Here is a 27,988-nt window from a genome sequence, read left to right as displayed (position 1 = left end):
GATGGAGAGGGAGTGGGTCGTTCATTCAGTTGGCTTGGTGATGTGAGGCCTCGCTGAGGATGTGTCACTGAAGTCGAGATCTGAAGGCAGAGCAGGATCCTGAGGAGGAAAAGTCACTCTTCGGACCGCGAAATGTCGGTTTCCAGGGAGACTGGCCCCAGGCAAATCGCTTAGAGGCCAAAGGAGCGAGTGATGTGGGTCTTTTCCGCAGAGCTGCCCGCCGATTGCAGAGTTGTCCCAGAGTTGAATCTCGCTGGCTAGGAGACCGAAGTGAGGGCGGGGACGCCCACGGACCCCACAGCGCTCGGGGTCGCGTCCGCAAGCTGGCGGCTCTAGGCGCGGCCTCAAGATGCGGGCGGATAAAAAAACCCGGCGCCGGATCTCCCGGCCGGGCCCCAGGCGCCGCAGGTTGTGGGCAGAGGCTCGCCTGATCTCAGCTCTAAATCAACACCTGCGGTTCCCTGGGGCGCTGTCTCTGGGGCCTTGGGCCAGGCCCTGCGGCGCTAGGCCGAAGACGCTCTCCTAGTCTCTCCTGTCCCCCAACACTCGCGCCATTGTCTCCAGCCCCGAGTCTCCATTGTTTCCAATGCCAAATCCCGGCAGCTCTGGTGAGCCTTCGAGACAGAATCGTCGGTGGACCCGTGAACCCCGGGGAAACTCTTCTCCGCCCTCTTCCTCATCCCTCTCTCCGAGTGCGCATCGCCTCCACCCTCGCGGCAAAGGCCTCCCCCCTCCCAAGGCGCAGCCACCGCTCCTTTCCCTCCTCCCCTCCCGCAGCTCTGGCCCCTGCAGCGACTTGGCTCCGGATGCACCTCACTGCGCCTGCCAACTGTCACGCAGTCCTCTGAGGCTGTCAACAGCAGGGCGTCGGGTGCAAACAAGCCTAGGCGAGGGCAAACAGGGACGGAGGGCCAGGATGTTTTTCGACCAACACCAGAATTAGAAATTGGGTTCAGAGAAATGAAATCGAAGTGCAATATCGTATTTTAAAATGTCAATTGTCTTACACCTTTTACTTCCCACCCCGCTTTAAAACTTCAAATGAATACCAATTTTAATTAGAATAAAAGTGAAACTCCTTACCTAACTCTAGGAAGGACCTTATCAATACATGCTCACCATGCTTTGGCTACAGAGGCCTCCTAGCTGTTCCTGAAAGTGCCAAATTCCATACGACATTGTTAACCATTCATTTGCATATCCGTTGCAAAAGAACTAGTTGTTCCTTCTTGATATTTTGTCTGCTGATTTCTTCTTGTCCGTTAAGTCTCAGCTCAGATATCACTTCTGCAAAGAACGCTGTTCTGACCACACATCTAAAACAGCCACAGTCTGCTCTATAAAGATTTGGCCTTACTTCTTTACAGCATTCAACTCTGTCAAAACAATGGTTTTGGTTCTTCGTTTAATTATTATCAATCTTCCTCTTGAGAGTGCAAAAATTTTGAGGACAGAGTGATTGCCCCTTTTAAGGTTATATCCTGATGCCTAGATAAGTATCAGATGAATAATTATTGAATGAATGAGTGAATGGATACAGTGATACTTAGAGCTATAATTCACAGCCAATGTTAAAAAAAAACAGTGTATCTATATTGAATATTTCTAATTAATGTGTTTGTGTTCAATAGAGAGAAAATACTTCCATTACATGACATTTCAGAGCTGCTCTCTTCCCACTGTGTGAAAGATAATAGCCCTTAGGGTGGACCCTGTAAGGGCACTTCACAACTAAAAATAAAAAGTGAACCACAAGGGTTAGTGTGTCAATGTTCAGATATTACACAGTATAAGCAAAGTTGGATTTTGTTAAAATGATTCTTTGCATTGCTTAGTTAAGAGACTCTTTTTATTTTAGGTCATGTCATGTTTCTCTGGAGTTATTTTTGCAGCCATTGCACTTAGTATCAGAGATATTTAAAACTCCATAGCTTGTTAAACCACCTCACCTCATCTCACCTCACCCCACCCCACCTCACCCTTCAGCTACAGTCTATTATGCTTTTAAGTGTGAAACATGTGGTCTTGTGTTTTGTTTTAAATACTTCAACTCTGCAGACTTGTGGCAAAAATGTTTCCCCACTGCACTAGCAAATATAGGTGGATCAAGATCTTAGTGAGATTTGACAGAAGCAAACAATTTCTTTGCCCCTCACACTTCCTGTTCTTACATACATAAAAAGACATTGAGGACTCTTTAAAAGACTTAAGATCTAATGGGAAAAAAGTAAACAAAACAATATGCTTCAGCATCCTAGCCACCCTCAAAAGAATAATAATGAATTTTGTCATGTTGTGTGCTGTTTTATATTTAATTTCATAAAATCTGAGGAAAAGTATTACAATTTCACTACTGAAACCCATTTTACGTTTCTATCTTTAACCCCTCCCACCCTCCCTGACAGCACTTACTCTTTAGTTTAAGAATTCTAACACTTCAAAATATTATGAAGTTACTACTCTTTATCAAAGAAGCTAGTGTGACATTATCTACTACATACATTTACCATTTTAAGAATTATTTCTGTGTGCCATTTAATGTTTGAATTATAAAATAAAAAAAAAATAACATGAAAAAAAACCATCGGTTCTCCTGAATAATAAACAACATTTGTTTATTTAAAAAAAGAATATAAATTAATATAGCCAGATGGAAAAACAATATAGAGCCTCCTCAAAACATTAATATATATCTACCTTATGATCCGGCTATCTCATTTTGGATTATATATACAAAGGAAACAGCATATAAAAAGAGACTTCCATGACCATTTTTATTGCTGCATTATTCGCAATACCTAAGGTATAAAATCAACCTAGATGTCCATTAATAGATGAACAAATAAAGAAAATGTGGTATGTACACACAATTATTTAGCCACTAAAAAGAACACTCTCCTATCATTTGCAGCAAAACGGGTAGAAATAGAGCACAATATGTTAAATGGAATAAGTCAGACATAGAAGGACAATTACTGTACTCTTTCTGTCATATGTCAGTACTTTAAAAAGTCAATCTGAATATATAATAGTGATTCCTAGAGGCTGGATAGGGACAGGGTGAGGGGGAAGTGGAATAATGGAAACCAAGACATATTAGGTAGAAGTAAGTTCTAGTGTTCTACAGCACAGTGGGGTTACTGTAGTTCAAAAACATATATTTTATGAATAACTTGGAGAGAGGAGTCAAAGTCTTCAAACAAAATAATAATAATAAGATGGAAACATTAATTACCCTGACTTGATCAGAACACTTGTAAATGTATACTGAAATCTCCAGCTGTACCTTATAAATATGCATAATTATTATGTGGTAATCAAAATTTTTTTAAAAAAATTTACAGATACAGAAATGCTAACTACCCTGATTTGATAATTGAATATTATATACATGTATCAAATCATCACACTGTACCCCATAAATATGTACATTTAAAATAATAATTTTTAAATACCCTGACATTTAAATTTTTCAGCTGAAATTAAAATATTTATATTCCATTTAAATTAATAAAAACTTAATTTTAAAATAATTAAGCTTAACAATGGATGAATATAGGATTTTTAAAATCAAAATAAAAGCATTTTGTGTGCCATAGTTCTAAGATCTGTACCTGTATAGATGTGTTTACATAGATCCATAAAACGTGAGGCTTATATCAGCCTCATATTTTACAAATGATGGAACCACAGTCTAAAAAGAGTAGAGGACTTACTCGCAGCCCAGGGGAAGACATAAGCTGGAACTCGGGCCACATGCACTCTAAAAATATTGCTATGAAGTTTGCTGTTGCTTCCTTATATCTAGAAGGAATTTGGGATCAATGGCAATGTAAAAAAGATATGAATTTTTAAAAATGGAGCAAACTTAAGACTACAAGAAGGCTATTCCATTATTATATTGATAGTCCATATCTCATCTGGATTTGTACTATTGAGTAGTTTAATTGTTTTGAAATAAGCCAATTAACAATACATTAATTCAGTACACACATTTGAAAATGTTATTCATTCAGCACTCTTCAGTAAATGGAGGACACTACCTGATGCCAAAACAAGAATGACCACCACAATGTTTCCAGTCACTCTAACAAATGAAGGACTCAATATCTCATTACTCCTGTAACCCATTTGTAGCACACACACTCTGCATTAATTAGAGATATTTGAAGTTATGTCAAACTAAGAAATGTTGAGAGCACACAAAAAAAATAATTATCCAACGATGTTCTTGTGGAGTTCTAACATCAGCAAAGCAATGCAGCTAAGTAAAGGAAAAGGTTATTGTTAGAAAGGAATAGTTATATACTAGCTTAGATGCTTTGTACTAGAAAAACCAAAGCTCTGAACCAAACTAGTTTAAACAACAAGGATATTTATCATTTCACATAAAAAGTCCAGAGGGGCTGGGGTTGTGGCTCAGTAGTGGAGCACTTGCCTAGCATGAGTGAGGCACTGGGTTCAATCCTCAGCACCACATAAAAATAAATAAAATAAAGTTATTGTGTCCATCTACTACTAAAAAATTAAATTAAAATTTTAAAAGCCCAGATACAAGACAAACTTCAGTTGTAATTTCCCAACCTCATGAAGAAATCAACTTCTCACTCCAGCCAGCAATCCTTTGTATAAGTAATTTTCCAAAAGACTAACTACCATATAGCTCAAAAGGTGACTGCAGTGGGGAAGGAAATTTTCTCTTTTGTGTTTCTTTCTTAAGAACAAGAAAACTTTTCTCAAATATCACCCATTAGAATTCTCCTTGGGTCTCATATGCTAAAACTGTGTTTTGTACATATCGAAACCAAATACTGGGAATGAAAAGGTTACCATGACTAGTTTCTTAGACAAAGTTCTTGTGAAATGCTGACTTCAGTCATCTCCCTTGTCTCATAGGAGAAGAAGGAAGAACTTGAATAAGATTGCTTTTCTTACTCAAAAGGGAAAAGGGAAGTTCAAAAGGGAAAAGAAATGTTCACTAGGGTTTGTGGACACTGACATATTTTAATACCATTTTGATAATTTTTAAAAATCCTATGACACTTATATAGCAAAAAAAAAGAGCCCATTAAATCCAATGTATATTTCATGTAATTGGGCAACATAACTAAGATTAAAATCCAAGAAATGGTAAATTATTAAACCATGAATTTTGATCTGATATAGCTGCTAAAATTGAAAAATAAATCTAACTTTTGCATTAGACATCTCTGTTAGTTTGCTATGACTACCATAAAAACTACTGCAATTTGAGTAACAATGGAAATTTATGGTCTCATAATTCTGGAGGATAGAAATCCAAGATGAAGGTGTTAGCAGGTCCAGGCTCCCTCTGCAGGCATTAAAGAAAGATCTGTTCCAGGCTCTCTCTCCCCCAGGTTCTGGTAGTTTCTTGGCATTCTACCTGTGTTCATATCTATGTACAAATTTCTCCTCATAAGGACACAAGTCAGATTAGAGGCCCATGCTTTGGATCCAACACTACCTTAAATAATTAATCTGAAACAACCCTGTTACCAAATAAGGTCACATTCTGAGATACTGAGAATTATGAATTTAATTTACAAATTGTAGGAGGACACTACTCAACTCACAACAATATCCTTGTAACAGAAATAAGATTGAGAATAAGTACCAACATAGAATTGACTTTAAAGAATAGCATCAACCAATTAAAAAAATATGGAAAAAAATAGAATAACATGAAGAAGTGAGAAGAAGCTGGGGGCAATGAAGCCCAGTCACCAGGGAGATGGAGGTGGGAAGATGTGAAATCCAGGCCAGGGCCACCCTGGACAACATAGAGAGAGCCCAACAAAAAAAAAAAAAAAAAAAAGGAAGAGACAGCCCATGGAATGGGAGAAGATATTTTGAAATTATATACTACACAAAATACTTGTTTTTAAAATATATTTAAAAACGTTTATAGCTCTATAATAAAAGTAATCCAATTAAAAGGAGGCAAAGATCTAAATATAATTTATTCAAAGAAGATATCCAAATGACCAATAAGTTCATGAAAGGATGTGCAGTATCTGGTAAGTTTGAGTATGTCCACCAAGGCTTCATGTGCTTGGGGTAAAAATGGGAGTTCATAACCCACTTGAATATAATGTATGAAATATGATATGTCAAGAGCTTTGTAATGTTTTGAACAACCAATTAAAAAATAGAATAAAATAAAATAAAAAATAAAAAAGCTGGAAAAAAAAGGAAAAATAAAAAATAAAAAAATAATAAAAGCTTGCCTGCCCCATATGGTGGTATTGAACTGGTGGAATCTTTAAGCCTAGTGGATGGTAATAAGGTCCTGGTGGATCAAGCCTCATGAATGAATGAATGCAGTCTCCTAGAGTGGGTCTAGTCTCTTGTGACTGGATTAGTTCCCATATGAGCGAATTATAAAAAGAGTGAGACTAGCCCCTTCCCAGTCTGGCTTCCTGTCTTGCCATATTACCTCTTTCTTCCTTCTGCATGCAGCTGAATTCCCTTTCCACTTCTCTGCTATGTTGTGACACAGCCAGATGCAAGCACCATGCTCTTTGAATTCTTTAGCCACCAGAATCATGAGCTAAGTAAATCTCTTTTAAGTTACTCACCCTCTGGTATTTGCAACACAAAACAGACTAAAATTCTATTATTCACCATCAAAGAAATGCAAATAAAAACTTCCCTGACCCAATGTTTACCTCCACTTGGGCTAGAATCAGAGAGCCTGAGAATAGTAAATGTTGATAAAAATGCAGAGAAATTGGAAGCATCCAACACAGCTAGCTAGAATGTAAAATGGTGCCATTTTTTTGGAAAACAGTCTGGCAGTTCCTCAAAAAGTTAGAGTTACCATATGATCCAGCAATTCCACTCCTAGGTATATACCCTACATAATTGACATAATTGAAAACACATGTGTACTCAAAACTTGTACTGGAAAGTTCATAGCAGCGCTAGTCATAATAGCCAAAAAGTATAAACAACACAAATATTAATCAATTGGTGAATAAAATAACGGGAAAATAAAATGTAGAATATCTATATAAGGAAATATTATTTAGCAAAGAACTGTAACAAAGTCCTCAAACATGCCACATTATGTTCCGTGAAAGAAGCCAGTTACAGAAGACTGTATATTGTATTATTCCATTTATATGAAATGTCTATAGTAGGTAATAGGTAAATCTACAGAGATAAAAAGTAAATTAGTGGTTCCCTCTTCAGTCTGCTAATAGGTACAGATTTTCTTATTGGGATGATAAAAAATGTTCTGATAGTCACACTCAACTGTGACTATCCTAAGAAACACTGATTTGTAAACTTTGAATGTGTTATTTATATGACAAGTAAATTATATCTCAATAAAAGACTTGAGATTATGATTTTAAAATAACCAATAACCATTCTTGATTTAAATGAAATAGTAATGTAAATTGCATGCTCTTTCAGCATTGTACAAGCAAATTTGCTTGCTTTGCAGCTAGCTGCTACCATTTTTAAAAGTACGGCTTTGTTCAATTCAACATTGGCCTTTTTACAAATAGAGAATTGTAGAAAGTCCTGCATGCACAAATATATCATCTCCATCTTTTTCTAATAGATATATAAGCCTATTAGAAATGCTTAGAATGAAATCTTCACTCTGAAAGTTATAGTCAAACTTTCGTGACCATTAGAATCTCTCAGGAACCTTGTTAACAAAGCAGATTCCTAGTCCTTGTTGTACTGAATTCTGATTCAATAGATCTAACATATGGCCTAAAACATTTTTACCTAGTACTGCTGGGTACTGTAGCATAGGTAACACTCAATTAACCCTATACTGTAGGAGGCCTATGGTACAAGGGGTGCAGTCCAGGACTAAAGTAGATAGCTAGCCTCTGGAGGTGGACTCATAAGGGTCAAAATCTGCCTCTGCTGCTTCCTACCTCCATGATTGAGGCAAATTTTTTAACCTCTCTGGACTTCATTTTCTCCTTTGTAAACTGAGAGCAAACCCAATTTATAGGGCAAATGTTAGGATCAGATGAATTAACATACCTAAGTATGCTTAGAACAGAGACTGGCACAAAGTCAGCTCTAAAGATGTGTGAATTATGAGATTTTAATACTGTGTAGATTACATGAAAAAGGTTTAGATTCATAAAATATAGTAAAGTATACAATATATAGTGTGATAGCAAACAGTCTATAATGCTAATATATTTTAAAGAAATAATTGAAAATAGTGATGTCCTGAGAAATCAAAGTTTTCAGTGCTGGGTTGGCATCTAAGCCGTACAACAGAAGGGGCCTAGCTAGGCTGAAGAGTGACAGGGATGATGGGACCTGCTACAGTCATGAAAATGAATGATTGGCCCCCTTCTGTAAAAGTCAGGAGATATAAAAAATATTTTTGGAAATTATTTCTAACTGGAAATCTTGAATGACTTTTTCTTTCTAGAGACTTGTTTTTAGTCCTGGAGATTCTGATTTAGTTTTCCTTTTCCTTTATAGTATGCTGAAATGGCACCTAAAGTTTCTTCCTGTAATATGCTTTCTTCAAATTTTTGTTTGTTTTTAGCATGAGAAAGTCCTGTAATATTTATACAGAAAATAACTCTTCACTATGATTCTTGGCCAACTCTCAGCTGACTCAGGTGTTTTTCTGAAGGCTGCCAACACGGGCTGTCAGTCACTCAGCAATATTTATGGAGGGCCTGTGGTGTGCAGAGCACCAAAAAGAACTAAAAACGAAAGCTAAAGCTTTGCTTTTAAAGCACTTACACACCATTGGGCTAAGCAGGACAAGCATAGAGGATTCATACATAATGCATGATACCGACACAGATGTGTACAATCATGTACTAGAAGGATGAGCTAAGAAAAATTGCTGAGTAGGCTTGTCTCTGAGTTCTAGGTTTCATTTGCTAATTTTCTTCCTTACTGCCAGACACTTCTTTATAGTCAACAAAAACTTATCAACTTGCTATCTATACATATAAATACACTTGAGTAAGTGACAGATACTGCCCTCCAAACCCTCCTATCATCCAGTGCTTCTCAGGCTATTTTCTTCATTACAGAACCATTCTTCAATTCCTTTTCTCATGTTCAGAGTCCTTTTCTAAGCAGTTGTAAATAATTAAGTATAAATATTTTTTAAAACCACAATTAAAATTTGACTAATGAGAGATACAATTCAGTATTTTACCTTTTTAGTCGCCCAAAGGAAGAAATCTGTAGTGGTGAAATCGTAAAAGGAAGGTGACTGGTTAAGGGGAAATATATTTTAATGAAAATCCATGAGTTTTCCTTTGGTGGACTGCCCTTTTTAGGATAAGATTTACAAGGCCAATGCTGTTGGTGCTCTTTCTTTCTAGATCCTCAGTGAAAGAAGCCAATAGTTGGTATGTTATCCTTAGTCTTCAAATACAAATAATTGGGCTTTCTAGAGGCATCGTTATCTGACACTAGAAGAATAATGTACTTTCCCTACTTGGTAATGACTATTCAATAAGATAGAATTATTTTTAAAAACTATGGTTTGATACTAGTGTCCATAGACAAGGCACCACTTTGAAAAAGAGTATACAGACACAAATCTTTAAATGTTATCAAACCTCTTTTTATTAACAACAGCTTATGCATCGTTGTCTAAGTAATCCCTAACTCCATTCCTGAATATGAGTTAAATTGCCCAGAACCACAGTCTCACCACTGTGGACTCTGTCTGGTTCATACAGATTGTGCATGATTATTTCATATCAGATCTTTTCCTACATCTTTGGTCTCTTTGTTTACACCTATCCAGTTAAATAAAAGCCCTGTTTTTTTTTTTTCAAAGATTCCTAGTTTTTGCTTGTGGAGGTGCAAATAAAAAGAAGATAAAGTTATATGCCAGCAACCTTATGCCATGAAAAAATTATTTCCCTTTTAGAAAAAGTTCCCACAACCCATCCTAGCCTCTGTGCATTTTCAGTTTTAAAAAATGTCCTATCTATCCTCATCCCAGCTCCAACTCAAAGTATTAGAAATGAGTTAGAATTTCCAGATTCCGTGTTATTAGACAACAGTGTTTAAAAATGGGTACAGTTTTAAAACTAAGAAATAATGTCCTTTATTTAAGTCTTTTTTGCCTACTTAAAAATGAGGTTTATAATTTTAGCAGAGATAGTGCTTGGATGACTGAAGGGATGATATTCCAGGTAGTATTAATATGGAAATTCCTCACAGTGGTATAAAATCATGATAGTAAATACCTAAAGATGGGAATTATTGAGTCATGCACTGAGAATAGAAAACCAGTTTTCCAATCTGGGAGCATGATAGAAGATTAGGACTTTTGAGGATAGGAGAATAAATTAGCAAAAGATCTTGAATTTATGATTAGGAAGTAAAGTTTGCAGAAGTGAATGATAAATAAAAATATTTTTCTATATTTTTAGCTAACTCTGCATTTCTTAGGCATTCTAGCCATTTCTCCCCATGAATATTAGAAAACTTCCTGATTTATATCCTGCACAAATGATTGTTATTTTTTGCCTTTGCTAAAAGTATTTTTTAGTTGTCAATGGATATTTTATTTATTTACTTATTTATATGCAATGCCAAGGATCAAACACAGGGCTTCACATATGCCAGGCAAGCGCTGTAGCACTGAGACAAAACCCCAGCCCAAATGATCTGTTTTTATTTCCAATTTTCTAAGTGTGATATGGTGTTAAGCATCCCACAACCTTATTTGTGAGAAATCAATGCAACACAGTCAATGCTGCAAACCAGTTTACATCCTAAGGAGCCTCAGATGTAAAATTGATAAAATTTGAGTATTGAAAACCAAATTATTATAGTTTCTGGGAATGCATTAAACTAGGCACCTTGATTGATCTTCCTGATAAAAATTAATAGAAATGTAAAATGAAGTTATTTAAAATTTGTTTTAATTCACTGATAACCAAGAATATTAGTAAGGAATATTCATGGACCAAAATGTAACTGGAGGCAGAAACCCTAGGGGTAAGCCAAACACCAAGGCCAGTTTTCATCTGCAGACATTGGAAGCTTTGGTTTTTATGCCTTCAAAAATGCTGAGGGCCAATGTCAAATCCCAGGGCCTACCCAAGTTGGGATGCATAACAGAAAATAAAATCCAGGTACAGTATTGTCTATTTACAAAAGACTCATCTAAAACTAAGGGTAAGTAATGATTTGAAAAACAAGTGTCAGGGCTATATAAATGTCAGGGAACACAGTATTTCACAATAAATAGTAGTGCTACTGGGGATAGGAGATTGACATCTGGTACTGACAAGGACAGAAAGTAGGGAAAAGAGGAAAGTGTTTTGTTCTCCCTCTTGGGAAAACAATTCATTAAAATCTTTCTAAATATAAGATTATATAAAATACACACATGCTTTGACCCCGCAAAGCCTTTTTTTTTTTTCATGATTTGTTTTCCCTTTCTTCTGCAAGATTCAGATAGGAGATTTTTGATCAGATTAAGTATCAGGAAGCAGACAGCCCAGCCTCTATATTCAAGAAGGATTAGTTACAGGACCCCTGAGGTTATGAAAATTTGCAAATGTTGAAATTCTACATATAAAATGCATGTATACATTCTCTCATATACTTTAAAATCATCTCTAGATTACTTATAATATCTAATATAGCATAAATGCAACATAACTAGTTGTTATGCCATGTTGCTTAGGGAATAAGGACAAGGGAAAAAAGTTTGGACATGTTCAGTACAGACACAATATTTTTCTCTGAATATTTTTGGTTCTCAGTGGAATGTAGAGCCTACAGATATGGACAGCCAAGTGTATATGATCAGTGTAAAGTTTATAAATGTTAACATTGTAACCCATTACATGATAAAATGAAAAAAAAAAAACAATGATGCATGGTCAAGTGAAAGAAGAAAGCTCAATAATGAATGCAAGTAAGGGGAAATTGCAGAGTAAATATGTGATCATTTTAACCAATCTTGTTTGGTAGAAAATTTGTGTTCAGTTGGAAAACTAGCTTCTAGGAATATCTAGAATTATCCCTTCCAGCTTAGAGTAGAATTAAACACAAAACAAAAAAAAAAAATAGACAACCAAAAGCTCCTCATGAACTTCTCTCAAAAAATCAGAATACTTTATAGTACTTTCTGGCCAGACCTGCTTTAGAACCTCAAAGAGGCTCAATGGCATAGCAGAAACAAAAAGCAGATGTGCATGATGTAGAACAAGAAATTCTTATCATGAGATCAAGACAGTCTTGAGGGATAATGTACCCACTTGCCCACACACAAAGATGAAATAGGAGCAAGCCTTGGTTCTGAGCTCCTGTGATCTGGAAGGTTTCCCATTCTGAGGGGGCTGATGAAACCCCAGAATTCTCACTAAGTCTTTGAGGGAATGAGAAGTCATAACTGCTTCTCTATTTTTCCCCCTTGCACCCCATTTCTCATACAGGTTTAAGTATGATCTTGTATAGAACTCGTTCACATCTTATTTGTTGATTTGAGTTAAAAGAAAGCAAAACTAACTTTAGCCAAGTCTAAGTTGGTATTGGTGGCCTGGTATCCACCATAAAGCTTTCAAAATATCACACTAATAAGTAACACGCATTTATTTTTAAAAACTAATATTTATAGATTTATTGGCACAATAATACTCATAAATGAAATAATGAAGTTACTATTTTCTATACATGATTCTTGAGAAGCTTAGAAATTGCATTCCATATTGTATTTAAGTAAAGTATTAAGAGGAAAAGAATAAAAAACTTGAAAATTTATAGTAAAATTACTATACAAAAGAGAAACATATGTTTATGGAAACATTATTGATGGCACAGTTTCACCAAAGCTCTACACATTTACTGTTAATTTACATAATGTCTTAGTGGAAAAAATATTCTATACATTTTCCTTATGCTAATATAGACAAAATTCTAGAGGTATTTATTTAGGTGTTATAAAATTCAGGGTAGGCAGAGGACAAGTTCAAATACAGAGTCAAAGATGCTCCCATGACTCCAAGAAATGATTTGAAAACAAAAGACAAAACAACATATATTGGGGCATGTGATGGCCCATGGAAACTGTCTTATCTGAGTACCAAAGAAAGGTCTATGGATGCATAATCAACTTATATGGTATCATTTGAAATGAACTGGATATCCCTCTTCCTTCCTGCCCTGTATCCCCAGCTCCCCTTAATCATCCAAATAAGTCAGTATGATATATATTGATTCAAGTCTTTGTGGAATATTTTGTATTTTGATACTGATTCATGTAATCATGAATTTATTAAGTTTACTACCTGTGTGTAGAGTGGTGTATTATTTGTTTTACTTTTGTTCTACCTTCTTTTTTTTTGTTTTGATACTATCTTATTAAAAAAAAAATTGAGAAGCATGAAGCAGCACATATCAGATGAAGAGCTTTCCTTAAAATATGAAGATATGATAAAACTGGTTATAATATATGATGATCCTTTAAATATTTACATTAAAATGTGATTTAATTCAAATATGTACACCTTAATTCAAAATATACAATATAATTCTATAATTTTCCAAAGATTTATTAAAAATGCAAGTACACTGCTGAGGGCCATTGCCAAGTAGGAATGACGCATGGAAATTTCCTTGCCAGCGTACCCCATGTTAAATGGAAATTTGCTGTGACATTGCATGTGTCTTTGAGAAAGGTGACCCTGCTCAAGGACCAGGGTGGATCCAGGTTTAAGGTGTATCCTGCAGGTTTTAGGAAGTATCCCAGTTTAGGATAATTTGGGTTTAAGGCATTCCCGGTTTAAGACAATCTGGGTTTTAGGGAAGTTCCAGGTTGAAGGTTATTCCTGCTGGGAATGGGGCATTCCTGCTGCCTGAGTTCCCGTTGAGTTCTCGTGGAATTGAGAAAGTATTTGGGACGTAAATTGTGCAGGAGAACTTGGATTTCCCCAGAACGTGTTTGTACAGGGCCGGTGTGAGTTCGGGAATAAAGAATTGCTGTTTGAATCTACAAGGTGTGATGGCTCGTGATCTTGTGCCCAGCCAAGACTGCGGCAGTATACATACTGCAGTAACCTGGTATCTTCTCTTCTCTCCGGTGCCTCTGTGATTGCACATACCACTTCATTAAATGTGACTTCAAAAGTCAACCTTTGCCAGGTACAGTGGCACATGCCTGTAATCCCAGTGGCTCCGGAGGCTAAAGCAGAAGGATTGAAAGTTCAAGCCAGCCTCAGCAATTTAGTAAGGCCCTATGCAAGCCAGAGAGACCTTGTCTCTAAATGAAATGTTTTTTAAACAAAGATGGGGAGGAGAGCTGGAGCTGTGGTTCAGTGGTTAAGCACCACTGGGTTCAATACAGGGTACCAAAAAAAAAAAAAAAAAAAAAGAGTCAACCCTTGAGAGGCTTTGCACAAAGGTAAGGTTTAAGACAAAGGAGGCCAACTAGCTTCTTTGATAAACTGCCACATTCCCTTTCTAATAATCTAAGATTTGGTGATAAAGAATGGATTCATGATGTTTACCCTTCAAGTTTATATCAGATTTTCCATGAATGGTAAAAATTAAATGAACTAATTGAGGCTGAGTTGAAGATGGGGAGAGTGAGATCTTTATTTTTTTAATGGTTTAGCTCTTTCCTTGGAGGTAAAACTGGTTGGGTAAACTCCAGGACATTGAGCAAGGTTAAAAATTTTAAAATAACAGCATTAAAGCAACAAAACAGTGGCCCAGTGTAGGGCAGTGGAGAAGGCAACATCAAGCCTAAAAAATGACAGTTGTGTCCTTAAGCATCCGTGATCTCCACTTATACCCACTATTCAGATGTTCACTTTTAGATAAACAACTATACTGGCCACCCCCCACCCAACATCCTTCATTTGTCAACTGAATATGATAGCTGAGCAGCAGCTACGTTCCCCCTCCCCCATTTTCTGCTTCTTTATTTGATGTGGTTTTAGTTGTTTGTTTGTTTATTTGTTTTTAGATATACATGACAGACATATTATATATATATTTTGACATATTATACAGACATGGAGGACAACCAATTTCAACTAGGATCCCATTCTTGTGGTTAAACTTGATGTGCAATTACACTAGTTGTATATTTATATATGAGCAAAAAAAAGTTACATCTGATTCTTTCTATTGTCTTTCCTATTTCCATCCCCCTTCCCTTCCCTTCATTCCCCTTTGATTTTTTTGAGACTCTCTACTGGTTAGATAAAATAGCCAGAACTCTGCCTTGAGCCTTGCAGCTGTTTTTCTTACTTAATTCGGAGGAAACCTGCATCTGCTGTTCTCTTTCTGTTGACCATTTAAATATTAACTAGTAGCCAGGTCCTCAGAGTGGGAAGATTCTTCTCCAGCCATTTAATATTTTTGGTTATGGTTTCCAGAACAATTTGAAAAATATCCAGATGTGATCCTTGGGCCGAAAGAGATTCAAAGAATTGTTTTACCTGAAAAATACAAATATGCAAAAAAAAAATTACTGGCATGGTTCATAAAAACACTATTTCTTTAAAGGATTTCAAAACAGCTGGCAAATTATACACACACAGGTGCAAGCATTTTTCCACCAAACTATAAAAGATTCTTTTCTTTTTTTCCTTTTTTTTTAGGCATAATGGTTATTTTCTTTAATTTTCAAACAATAAAGACAGAAAGGAATTATAGATCCATAGCTCAAAAATGAGGCCACTATGGGCAAAGAGGTTAAGTGACTAATTCACAGAAGTCACAGAGTAAATGGTGAGCTGGAATTTTAGTTCTGGAATTCTGAATTTGCTTAAGAGATATATTTAGTATTTCTTGTGAAAAGAAGATATAAAACACACAAATGCTTTTGAAAAGGACAATATTAACAATAGTAGTTTTGTTGAAAACACAAATAGGCACATTTCCACATTCTAATATGCATTCCTGATCATGATACAATACTGATGAAATAATAAAAAGGACTCATCTGTCAAGTGCATTTTCATTTTAAATGCTATGAACACATATTTCTTAAAATATGTCAGGTTCGAATTGCATCCCTTTTATTTGCTTGTTATGTAGCAATGGAAAAACAACTTTAAAAAATGATAATTTCAAATCAAGTTTTATTTAAATTTATTTTCAATCCTACAATCTGTACATTTATTGTTAGTAGAAGAAAGTCACAAACTTTACCTCTTGCAACTCATTCTTGGAAGAAAAGAAAGATGTTGTGCTAGAGATGATGGTTCTCATGGCAAATGAGCCCAAGTCAAATCTAAAAAAGAAAGGAACCTCACAGATATAAGTAATGGAAACACTGACCTTATGTTTATCATAGTATATATCATATTTAAAATATGAAATATCAACAACTATGTAACTTTGTATATTACATTAAACACTATTAATCACCATAAATATAACTCATATTCATTTGTTACAAGCCTGAAACTATGAAATTGACAAAATTCAACATAAAATAAAAATGTTGATCTGGCATCATTGCCAAATATGATTAGATTCTTTGAAAATGTTTATGTTTAAATTTATGTTTATATTTAAAGTAATCTTCTCTACAATTTTTGCTTATGTATCCCACAAATAAAAATTTTTGAGGAAGAATTTACACACACACACACACACACACACACACACACACACATATATATATATATATATATATATATATATCACACACACACACATATGTAATTTTTAGTGCTGAGGCTCAAACCTAGTACATGTTAAGTAAGCGCTCCACCACTGAGCTATACCCCCAAGCCCCAATACACATATTTTAATTTGTGAATTACATGCATATATTATGGTATGATTAAAATATTTAAAATCATGATACAAGAAATAATGTAAAATATCTTTATAAAATTTATATTATGTATTATGTATAACTTTCATAATACATAATTTATAAATCTAATGTATCTTATATATTTTAATAGGTTATAATAAATGACATACAATTTAAAACATTAGATAAGAAATGATATATGTAGTAATTTTTTTTTTTTTGCAGTCTAATATGTTTGCACACTTCCCCATTCCATTTTGGACACCATTGTATTTAAATGTTTATTTGGTCAAATGTTTTTTGTTTGAACTCTCGTTTACAGTCACAGATTGCATCCTTCATTTCAGTTTTGTTTAGAGACAGGTCAAAGTGATTCATGCTGACACAGCCCAGCAGAGACAATGGCTCCAAGCCTAGGTACTACATATGGTTGGGCAGGAACACAATCTCGAGTTACAAAGGAAATCCACAGCATTGCAGAAAATGTCTGATCATTTCAGAGGAAGACTGACAATCATGCAAACAGCTAAACAATGGTTCTAGTAAAGTTTTTAAGGAAAAAAAAATTAATATAGTTTCTGTTTGGTATCATGTGATGGATGGGTGTCTGCTCATTGAAGGTCCAGGGGAGAAGTGGAAATGTGTTTGGGGTTACACAAAGCTGTCTTTGAGGACTCTGAATCTTCCATCTCTAAGAAATGAGGGAGAAGAGGGAATTGGAGAAGCTACACTAGAGATACCAAGATTAAAATGAACAAAGCAAATGAAACAGCTCTCTGATTCAGGACATTTTCTATATAGGTCACAAGTGACATTTTGGGTTTGGATGGGAGGTTAAATGCCTTAGAAGAAGGTGTGTGTGTGTGTGTGTGTGTGTGTGTGTGTGTGTGTGTGTGAGAGAGAGAGAGAGAGAGAGAGAGAGAGAGAGAGAGAGAGAGAGAGAAGCAGGGTGTGGGGGCATTACAATGAAAAAAATTGCTCTTCTGAGAGATAATATTTAAGCCCAGGAACTGAGTCACAAGCTCTAGTTCTTTCAAACATTGTGAGGCCTCAGGAAAAAAAATCTGAACCAATATTGGAGGGGACTCCTGAAATACTTCTGTTTCTTTCAATTGCTTTGAGATCTTTCCACTGTACTACCTCCATGGTGAAACTAGAGGTATAGATTAGCTCTCATTAGAATTTCTGAGTTCTGCATTACCCAAACAGGTCAAATGCATGTAATGCTTCTATAAGCCTTCATTGGATTTATTTGAGGAGAGAACCAGGGTAGATGGGGAGATAACTAGATTTAACTCAACTTGTACTGCTCCCAGCAATTCTTTGCCTGGGATGAATGAGTGGAGTGTGTTTCTTGTTCTTTTATTTTCATTCCTCTCTTGTACACCTGTGCAGAATAACTTGAGTGAGTGAATTTTAAAGCCAATAGATTTCATTGAAAAATTTGAGTAGAGATGATCTTTTATATGCTTTTATATATACTTGGTTACATATGGTTTTAATTAAGAGACATCTGCATTAAGCTTATACAAATACTAACTTTTTTAGGAGATCAGTCCAATTTGCTCTTACAAAATTCCAGGCTAACTGCTGACCCTTTGGATTTCTGGCAATTGCATGAAGGAGAGCTGCCAAGTCTTGTGTCTTGATAACCTTTCCTTCCATTCCAAGCTCAATTAACCTAAAGAAATAAAAATCATTTGTTTTTTCATAGTAGATATTATGTACATGGAAATTAACTTAGGCTACCAATGCATTAAAATAACAGAAGAGAAAGAGACATGATAAAAGTACAATTTACGGTAATGAATTTTCTACAGGCTAATCTTATTAATGTTCCAATTAAACATTTACTTTTTTTTTTACAGCAGTAACTTTATTTGGTCATTATTTTAAAGACTTTTATTAGCATCTTGTATACATCTTATATGCAAGATTGTTTTTTGCAATAATTTTCACCTAAAGTGCTGAAAGTAAAGCACACCATTTATCTAGCATCACATGATTAGTAATGAAAGAATCTGTTTACTATTCACATTTGTCAATATATATGTTTGAAAAGTAAAGTTAAAACCATTCAAATTTGGATTCAATTATTTTATACCTTTAAAATTAGTGGCTGCAATTTTAGTGACTTCAGTGAATTTGCTTCAGCTTACTTTTAACAGTTTAGTTGATGAACTTACTTTACCAGCTTTCCCTGATGCCTGCTCGTTGATAATGCATACAGAATTTTGTTTTTTTCAGCACTTGAAACTGACAGTTCATATTGCTCTAAAAGGTAATTCCATCCTGCTGTTGTCTGAGCACCCACAGAATATACAATCTTTAAAACATCTGTTGGAATACTGCAATATTAAGCACAGAAGTAAAGAAGAGAGTTTTATGAAAGAAAAGAAACATTATATTTTACAATTTATGTTACCATAACAGATTCACTCCTGAATTATTTCCAGTACTCAGAGTATTAAAACATTTTTTCTGTCAAATTTTATGAAAAGATTTTATGTAATTTTACTTTGCAGATTATTTATGTTCTATCTCCTACCATTGACAAAATATTAGCCAGCAGAATAAGTATACATTTTTTCTTTTTTTTTAAAATATTTATTTATTTATTTTTAGTTATCGGTGGACACAACATCTCTGTTTGTATGTGGTGCTGAGGATCGAACCCAGGCCGCACGCATGTCAGGTGAGCGCGCTACCGCTTGAGCCACATCCCCAGCCCAAGTATACATTTTAACCAACCCTGAGATAGGGTGGAAAATAAAAAGTTGGTGAAAAACAATACAAATAAACAAAAAGGAATTTAAAAATGAAAACAAAAATAAAAAATAAAGTGGAATCAATAAAAAATAATTTCTGATATATAATACTGGTTATACAAATTCTATCATATTAACCTTTATTGGTGCTATATGGCTTTTTAAGAAATGACTATTTATACTTTAATTTCACCTTAAAAGCACTTTCTGATATCTGTCTGAGGGTCACTAGTCAGTTCTAAATTTAGAAAATTGTAATTCAGTACAATTGATTAGGGCCTTGGCATTTTACTGTTATAAAATATATAAAATGCAATGATATTATTTTTTGTCCTCCTAAAGAAGACACATGATTTAGGTTTTTATTGCTTTGTAGGGCATTAACCAGTGTTATTCTAAATTTTTATATAATTTTTATCCCCACATATAGATAGATCAACAGTAGCTGATAAATACATGGCTCAAAAAAACCCACAACATAGAGCAATAGGGAGGGGTGGGAAATTTGCATTTGTCATGAAGTGACCTCATGACAGATATTGTACTAGTTTCTGTATAACATTTAACTGTCAAAACTACCCAGTGAAATAGCTATTATCCTGAATTTTTAAAAGTGGAAATAATTCTTGGAAAGGTGACATAACTAGCTATTTTGGAGGTAGGACTGAAATATTGCTTGTGCCAGTTTCTACTATATCAGGTTGTACATAAATATCCCAGGTGCCATCTAAAACATAAAATACTGATTAATTAAATTATAAACCATATTGCTTTGATTTTAGTGTATTTTAACTGACCATATTTTTGAAAACTAGTAGAAAACACATTAAAAATTTCTTGAAAATAAGGTACCTGGTTTTGTCACAACTTGTAATCCTTAGCTCCTATAGCAGTGCCTAACTGGCACATAAGAGAATTCACAAATAAACAATCAATTAATCTTTGTAACAAGATTCTTCACTAAGATTTATACTAAAGGTCATGGAGTTTGGGGGAAAAACCTACAATATTTAATTATATATTTTTATTGTAAATATAAGCGAGCTTTACTCAGAATATTTTCACAGGTATGTTCAACATATGGACAACTCATATCTACTGTGGCTGGGTTAGTGTGCCAATTAGAGCATCACTGTCATAACCAGCAGAAAGGCAGAATAATAATATTCTGTTGCGTGACATTTACATTTTTATTTCACTCATACAACCCATTCAAACAAAAACAAAAAGAAGAAAATTACAAATCAAAGATATTTTTAGATTTTAGGCTTGAATCCAAACAAGAAGAAGAGTCCAAAATAAAGAAAACTTCAATTACGTTTCCTAAAAGAAGAATTAAAGGAAAGATTTCGAAAAGCTCACTGAGATTTAGTTATGGGGAAATAAATTATGATAGCATATTATAGCAATTTGATACAGGAACTTAAAAATAATATAGATTGTGTTGGATAGATATCAAAACTTACATAAAAAAGTATGTGGGGTCTAATGGTACCTATGAGATTGAACACATTTTTATAAAAATTCACCTCCCCCTTTTCTGAGTTTCATCAAATGATCCCTGGTTTTAGATGCATGTATATTTTGTATTGTTCTTCCTAACATCATCTTATCACTTTTTGAGACTGGGCTCTCCCCATTTCTGTTCCCTGGTTACCTTTCAGTCACCATGCCAATGTATATTACTTCTCCCTCTCAGGGAGAGAAGCTTGCTTCCCACAAAATCTATTGAGCACTCACTACGTGGGAGCATGAAACAGGGTTTGTAATTCCCAGCATGTTTTTATTTTCTTTCTGTCCTAAAAGATTTTAGATCGAATGTCTTGCTTGATCAAAGACTTCTACATCAAAGGGAGAAGAACAAAGAGTAGGAAAGGGGAGTCTGGATCTACTTTAACTTTCCACTGGATTCCATCCACTGCGAGAAGAGCTCAGCGGCCTTCTGGATGCAGGGAGCATGGCCCAGGTCACAAGCCAGCCTCAGGAGCACCGAGCGAAGCATCCTGTCCCAGGCTGAGCCCTCGTCGCTCCAGCTTTGTCTGTCAATCATTTGCTTAAAATACCAGAGAAGGTAACGCTGCAGAAAACATGAGATTGTTTACAGAGAGGCTAAATTTAGTTGGTACCACAGCTCTTCCTCACTCACCTAAAAGGCTCAACTTTGAATTTTCTGAAAAACACAGAACTACTTATCTTCATATTTTGCTTATATTTCTTCCTCCCACCTACTACACCAATGAAATAGATTTTTGGCATTAGCAATGTGGCATTTTCTATCCGAGAAGGGATCATCAGTTGATCTAAGAGGGCACCATCAATTAATAAAGAATCACCTTTAGTAGTAATATTTTGCCCAAAGAGTTGGCTTAAGAAAGAAAAGAGGGATGTCAATCATTAGGTGCTGGGGTTTGGCTGGGCTATCAGCCAGTGTCCTCAGCTTCTCCCTAATTTAACTCCTAGGAGGTCACACAAAATACACTGAGCCTTGTTGATTTTCCAGATACAGTGTATTTACTTAATACATTTTCTAAAAATAATACAAACCTTGAGATTTTCAGAGACGTCTGAAATATTCCTTCTGTCCATCATGTCGTATAACAATTCTAAATAACTCAGACCTTTAAGAAGTATAGGGCTGCTTGTTTCATGTTGGAGATAGCGAGTCAGGTTCAGGGCTTTGTCCAAGGTCAACCTTCCTGCACTGAGGTACAAAGCAAATATGGGTAGTCTCATAGTTCTTAATATTTTTAATATTAAAGCAAGTATGAAACAGAAAGCAATTAACAGAAGCAGTTCACCATAACCAGACCATTAGATTTAAATTCTTGTGTTGATACTAAGGAGCTGTGTGATCTTGGACAAATTACCTAACCTTTCTGGATCTAAGCTGCCTCCGTTGTATGATGAGAATCAATAATAGTATCTTCCTCATAAGTTTATTGCAAGGATCGAGTTAAAATTTGAAAAAAAAAACACTTAGAATAATGCCTAGTCCATAGTGAGAAGATAACAGATGAAATACATATTAGCTAACATTAAGATTTAGTACAGAATAATGAACATTTTTACATATTATGTCATTTTGTAATTGTTTCATTAGTGAGTCTCACTTGTTTCTTAAAGCAAATTGAGAACTTTTAGGACAGGTGCCATGTCTATTTCTTTTTTAAAAATTTGTCTTCATGGAACTGAGAGAAAAACCTGAATATATTCTCTAGTTTTGCTTATCTTTAATTATTTGGTTTTAGTTGACTTTAAAATCACCAATTTTTGAGGTCAGATAGCTGAACAATCAATTATTTTTTTATTGTTTGTGTGGGTTCTTTTTAATTATACATGACAGTGGAATCCATTTGAAATAGTTATAATAGAATGAAATATGTCTTGTTCTAGCTCGGTCCCCAGTACCTTTTCTTCTCCTTCCCTCCTCACAGTCCTTGCTCTTTTCCTCCTATTGATCTTTCTGTCATTTACCCATAGTTAGATTTTTTTAAATTAATGTTTTCTGGTTGTACTTTATGGTGAGATTCACTGTGGTATATTCATATATGTATGTAGGAAAGAGGTATTCTCTGTATATAGAGTGGAATATTCCACTCTAAGATTGACAATGATGCTTTCTGTTATAGTTTAAATATGAGGTGTCATTGCCCAAAAGCTTTTATTAATGTCAGAATATTTATAAGCAAATGATTAGATTGTGAGAGCTGTAACCTGATTGGTTCATTCTAGTTTCAATGAGCTGGGTAGTAGCTGTAGGCAGATAGGGCAGGCTAGAGAAAGTGGGTTACTTATGTCTACCCCTGAAGTGTTGTTCTTCCCATGGTTTCCTGTTTCTTTCCCTCTTTCCCCTCACTTTCCTCCTTGTTGCCATGAGTGAAGCAGTTTTTCTTTACCATGGCTTTCCTTCATGATGTTCTGCCACACCTTAAATCCAAAACAATGGAGTCAACCATCTATGAACTGAACTACTGAAACCATGAACAAAAACAAACTTTTACTCCTCCTCTGGGTTGTGCTTGTCAGGTACTTGGGTCACAGTGACACAAATGTAACTAAAATGGAAATTGATACTGAGAGTGGATTTATTGATTTGATGAACTTGACCAGGTGGTTCAAAAGACTTTGAAAGTGGCTAGTGGTAGTAATTTTGGGAAGTTTATAATTTCAGGCTGGAAAAGCTTTAGAATGTTTAAGAAGAGCTTAATGGGTGATTCTGGTGGGAGCTAAGAAAACCCGAATGCCAATGGGAATGTGTATTATGCTCGTGAAGTTTCAGAGTGAAATGAGGACTCTGTTGACATTCAACTAGAGGGCATTCATGTTGTATTCTGTCAAAGTACTTGTTTGTATTTTTTTATATATTTTTTAATTGGTTGTTCACAACATTACAAAGCTCTTGACATATCATATTTCATACATTAGATTGAAGTGGGTTATGAACTCCCAATTTTTACCCCAAATGCAGATTGCAGAATCACGTCGGTTACACATCCACAATTTTACATAATGCCCTATTAGTATGTGAGGGAAGGGGAGGGGAGATAGTAGGGGATAGGAAAGGTAGCAGAATACAACAGTTATGAACAATAAATTATTATTCTCCCACTAGCTTTTCTGTGGATAACATCTCAGATATATGGGTTTTATTTTAACGGATATCCTGGTTACTTCTCAGGAACATTTTGTTGAAATGCCTCAATTGGGCCTGCAACAGGGGTTTTATGGGTGACCTTTTGATGTCAAGAGGCTGAAAATTCAGCCTTCAGATCATGCTAACACTGCCATTTTCTGTACATTTGTCCCATGAAGAACTATGAAGAGTGATAATGCATGTGCAGACCACCGATTGCTCTACCTCCAATCACCTCTCCCCACACCTCAGTCCACTCTGCTTCTTTATCCCTTCAATATCCATAACGGTTATCCACTGGGAGAGGGATCTGAGACTTGGATCTCCCACATCCATAGTTGGCTTCCTTGCAAATAAACTCTTTTTCTTTGCAAAGCTCATTTCAATGATTTGCAGAGGGCAAAATGGAATGGGCTTGATAATAATTCTACCAGAAAAGTAGTGATCATTGTGAATAGGACAAATAAGTGTTTTTATCTTACTTAGTTTCAAAAGTTACATGTCTTTTTACATTTTCTTGCAGTAGAAAAACAAGTAACTAGTATATTTTCTGAAGAGGAAATAAACCATTACATCCTCTGTCTTGGAAAGTGATTCTCAAGTGTGTTTCTGTGAGGCTATGATCCACACAAGGTCCTTAAGCAATTGTTGAGAGCATTCAACTCCCAGACTGCACACCATCACATGATGTGGAACATTCTAGAACAAAGGATTTCTCTGTTGCATATTTCATTAACATAATGCCCTACCTCCTTTGGTTTTGCAAATTTAAATTCATATTTAAAAAGAGAGAACAGAAGCTAGAAAGGAGTAAAAGTAAAAAGAGCCAAGTTCTGTTGTGGCCTTATTCTTCTTAATCATAATGATGTACAACTTTAAAACACATTTATGGAATTTTTTTTCTAAAAATTTCATCTGAAGATAGAACACTGAACCATATGCTCTATGATTCTGAGATCTGCTGTATTTTGTAAGAAACAAATCCACAAAATGTCACCACTCCTTCCTACACGTATAGGTATCATCAGATATGTAGCAGTTGATATCTTAGCACCAGCAATAGGGGAAATGGCCTTCTAAGGTTGCAATTTAATGTTTACACATTAAAAACTAGTTTCTAAGGTGCTTGATTTGTTGTTGTTTTTTTAAGCCTGGCTTAATTTATTTTTTACTAAAATTAATGCCATTATTAGAACTCTTCACTTTTTTATTTGCCCACTTTTCTTTATTTTAAAGTTAATATTTATTTATAATGAATCACTTTATATAGTTACTAAATTGTTTAATAACTATTAAACAGTTACCTTTAAACTATTAAAGTCTTTACCTGCCTCATGCTTCATTCAATACAAAGGATGTTATCTGAATGTTTGTTTAGCATGAGGAATAAACATTTATCAAAGCATAGACTTCAGTATAACAGGAAATATCTATATTTATTTATTTGCATTCAATTTCAGTTAGATGTGAAACGGTACCATATTCCTGAAGAGTCAATTCAGGATTTATTTTTGAGATGGAGTATTAAAGGAAAAAATACAACTTTTTTTTGGGGGGGTAAGAAAAATACAGTTGCTGTTTTAATTCCATTCAACTCAGACAAGGTACATTTCAACAGAGCAAAAATCTAATTCAAAAAATATCCATTCCTGGAGTAAATTCTGTCTCAAAAGTAAACATGATCACTGTTGCTTCTTTTATCTCTAACATTGAAGCTTCATTAAGCAGGGAGGGCAGATTACATATATAATCTATATATAATTATATATATGTATGTATGTATATGTATATATATATAATCAAAAGGGAATAGCAAATAAGAATATTTAAGATCTGTTATGAGAGTTTTTAATTCTTTCCTCATAGAGTTGGCCATCCATATCTATGGATTCTACATCTATGTATTCAACTGTGTATTTAGAATATTTGGGGGAAATTTTGCCTGCACTGACCATATACAAACTTTTTGTCACTATTTCTAAACAATACAGTGTAACAATTTTACACAGTATAGATATTATGAGTAATAGAGAGGTAATTTAAAGTGTACAGGAGTATGTGCATAGGTTATATGCAAATACTACACCATTTTATATAAGGGCCTTGAACAACTGCAAATTTTGGAATCAAGGGAGATCCAGAACCAGAAATCAGAAGGATGACTGTACTGTCATTGTAAAAGTATTATAGCAAATATAAACAAAGCACTTGGAAATTAGATGCAGAGGCAGAGGGGGACCCATAATTCACTACCCTGTACATTCACTCAGAGCATTTTGTAATAATTTCTTTGGTTTTTGTTTTACCCATTGACTTTTTTTTTCTATTTGCACATAATAATATACAAATTTACATTCTGCTTTTATCCAACTTCATATCATTTTTATGTTGTCAATTTCTCTCCTATTCAACACATTATGTTTTAAACAATTTCTATTAGGCAACCTCAATAATGTTAACAGATGACATTTACTGAGCAGGCACTGTACTTAATGTTTTACTCAATGCAATCCTCAAAATATTATTATTAATGGAATTTAAAGTCTACAAAATTTAGGCTAAAAAGGGTAAATAATTTGCTCAAGTTGAGTTAACTAATAAGTGAAAATGTAGTAGTCATTTTATATTTCTGTTTTAATTCAAAACTTGGACTATTGGTTTCACTAATCTGCCTACTAATGAAGAAAGGATTGTTTTTTCCACTAATGCATCAATAACTGTAGGTTTTTTCCTGCTAAGTTCAGACTACCAATAAGTTTTTAGGCTAGAAACAGCAAAAGGAACTTTCCTACTACTTGAAAGATGGGATTTCATTTTCAGAGTTGTCCATATTCTTCATTTTTCCTAGTTTTAAATTTTTAATCTATCTTTTCTGCAATCTGTTCAGAGTTCTCTAAGAAGACAAAACTCCTTCAACTAGCAATACTCTACTTCTTAGCTAGCCTATCTGCACCTGCTCTTATACAGCACGGAATTTTTCCTCATCTTGTCCTCCAATGTGCTGTGATATCATGATGTTCCTGAGACTCTTAGGGCTCAGGATTAAGCCTCACTTTGCTTGCCTAACTGGGGGATTCTGTTATTCCAAGAAGCTTCACAGAAGAGATGTCCTGCTGGTTACTTTCATGCAATTTAATGTAAATAAGCATAGGAAAGGAAATAATAAGTCACATTGAATACAATGAGGATACTACAGAACAGTAATACTCCACCTGATCCTCATTACCCCCCCCACCCATTGAAGACCTTGTAACCTGATTTATTCCAAATATGATTTTGTTGATGATAAATTGAAAAGGAAAGAAAAAAACTTTGCATTTTCACAGTAGTCTAAAGAGGAATAAATGTAAACAGCCAATTCATCTTTCATTTCCCTATCAATCTCATATTGATTTCCACACTGCAAGTAAAATGCTGAATGGATTGTGCCCCAAGCTAACCATTCATTTACAGTCATAAAGGTTGGAAATATATTTATACATTTTCACTTTAAGAGATTACATTGGTATTTGGTATTACAGCTACTACCATAAACAAATTTACAATTTGAGTCAAAAGTTCAAGAGACCTGAAGACCTATTGTATCTGAGGGAAAACAGCCCACCATGTACCATTTGACACTTTGGTGCTTGAGATACCACAGATATGGCCTAAAGATAGATCATCCACTGCACACCCCTTACGTTTGTTTTGTGGAAATGAAGGTTCACAGTTGCCAACTCTAATTTTTAAAATATATTCTAGAAGTCATACTTTTCATATAAAATTATACACATTTAAATATGTTGGATTAGATTTATAAACACTGGG

The 27,988-nt window shown here is 34.9% G+C and overlaps 1 protein-coding gene across 1 annotated transcript in view; it reads right to left on the bottom strand.

Annotated features, from left to right (window-relative positions):
* Nucleotides 1-15,001: 15,001 nt before the first annotated feature.
* Erap2 (endoplasmic reticulum aminopeptidase 2) overlaps nt 15,002-27,988 on the bottom strand; it is a 38,029-nt gene continuing 25,042 nt past the window's right edge. The window contains exons 14-19 of the mRNA XM_026385885.2: nt 22,090-22,246; nt 21,438-21,622; nt 18,964-19,125; nt 18,318-18,458; nt 16,162-16,243; nt 15,002-15,446 (exon numbers count right to left, since the gene is read on the bottom strand). Of these exons, the coding sequence (XP_026241670.2) occupies nt 15,303-15,446; nt 16,162-16,243; nt 18,318-18,458; nt 18,964-19,125; nt 21,438-21,622; nt 22,090-22,246 (871 nt within the window). The 3' untranslated portion in view covers nt 15,002-15,302. The remainder of the gene's footprint in view (nt 15,447-16,161; nt 16,244-18,317; nt 18,459-18,963; nt 19,126-21,437; nt 21,623-22,089; nt 22,247-27,988) is intronic.

The sequence above is a fragment of the Urocitellus parryii genome, chromosome 1 (genome assembly GCF_045843805.1).
Source record: "Urocitellus parryii isolate mUroPar1 chromosome 1, mUroPar1.hap1, whole genome shotgun sequence".
NCBI lineage: Eukaryota > Metazoa > Chordata > Mammalia > Rodentia > Sciuridae > Urocitellus > Urocitellus parryii.
This window is presented reverse-complemented; position numbering and strand designations above follow the sequence as displayed.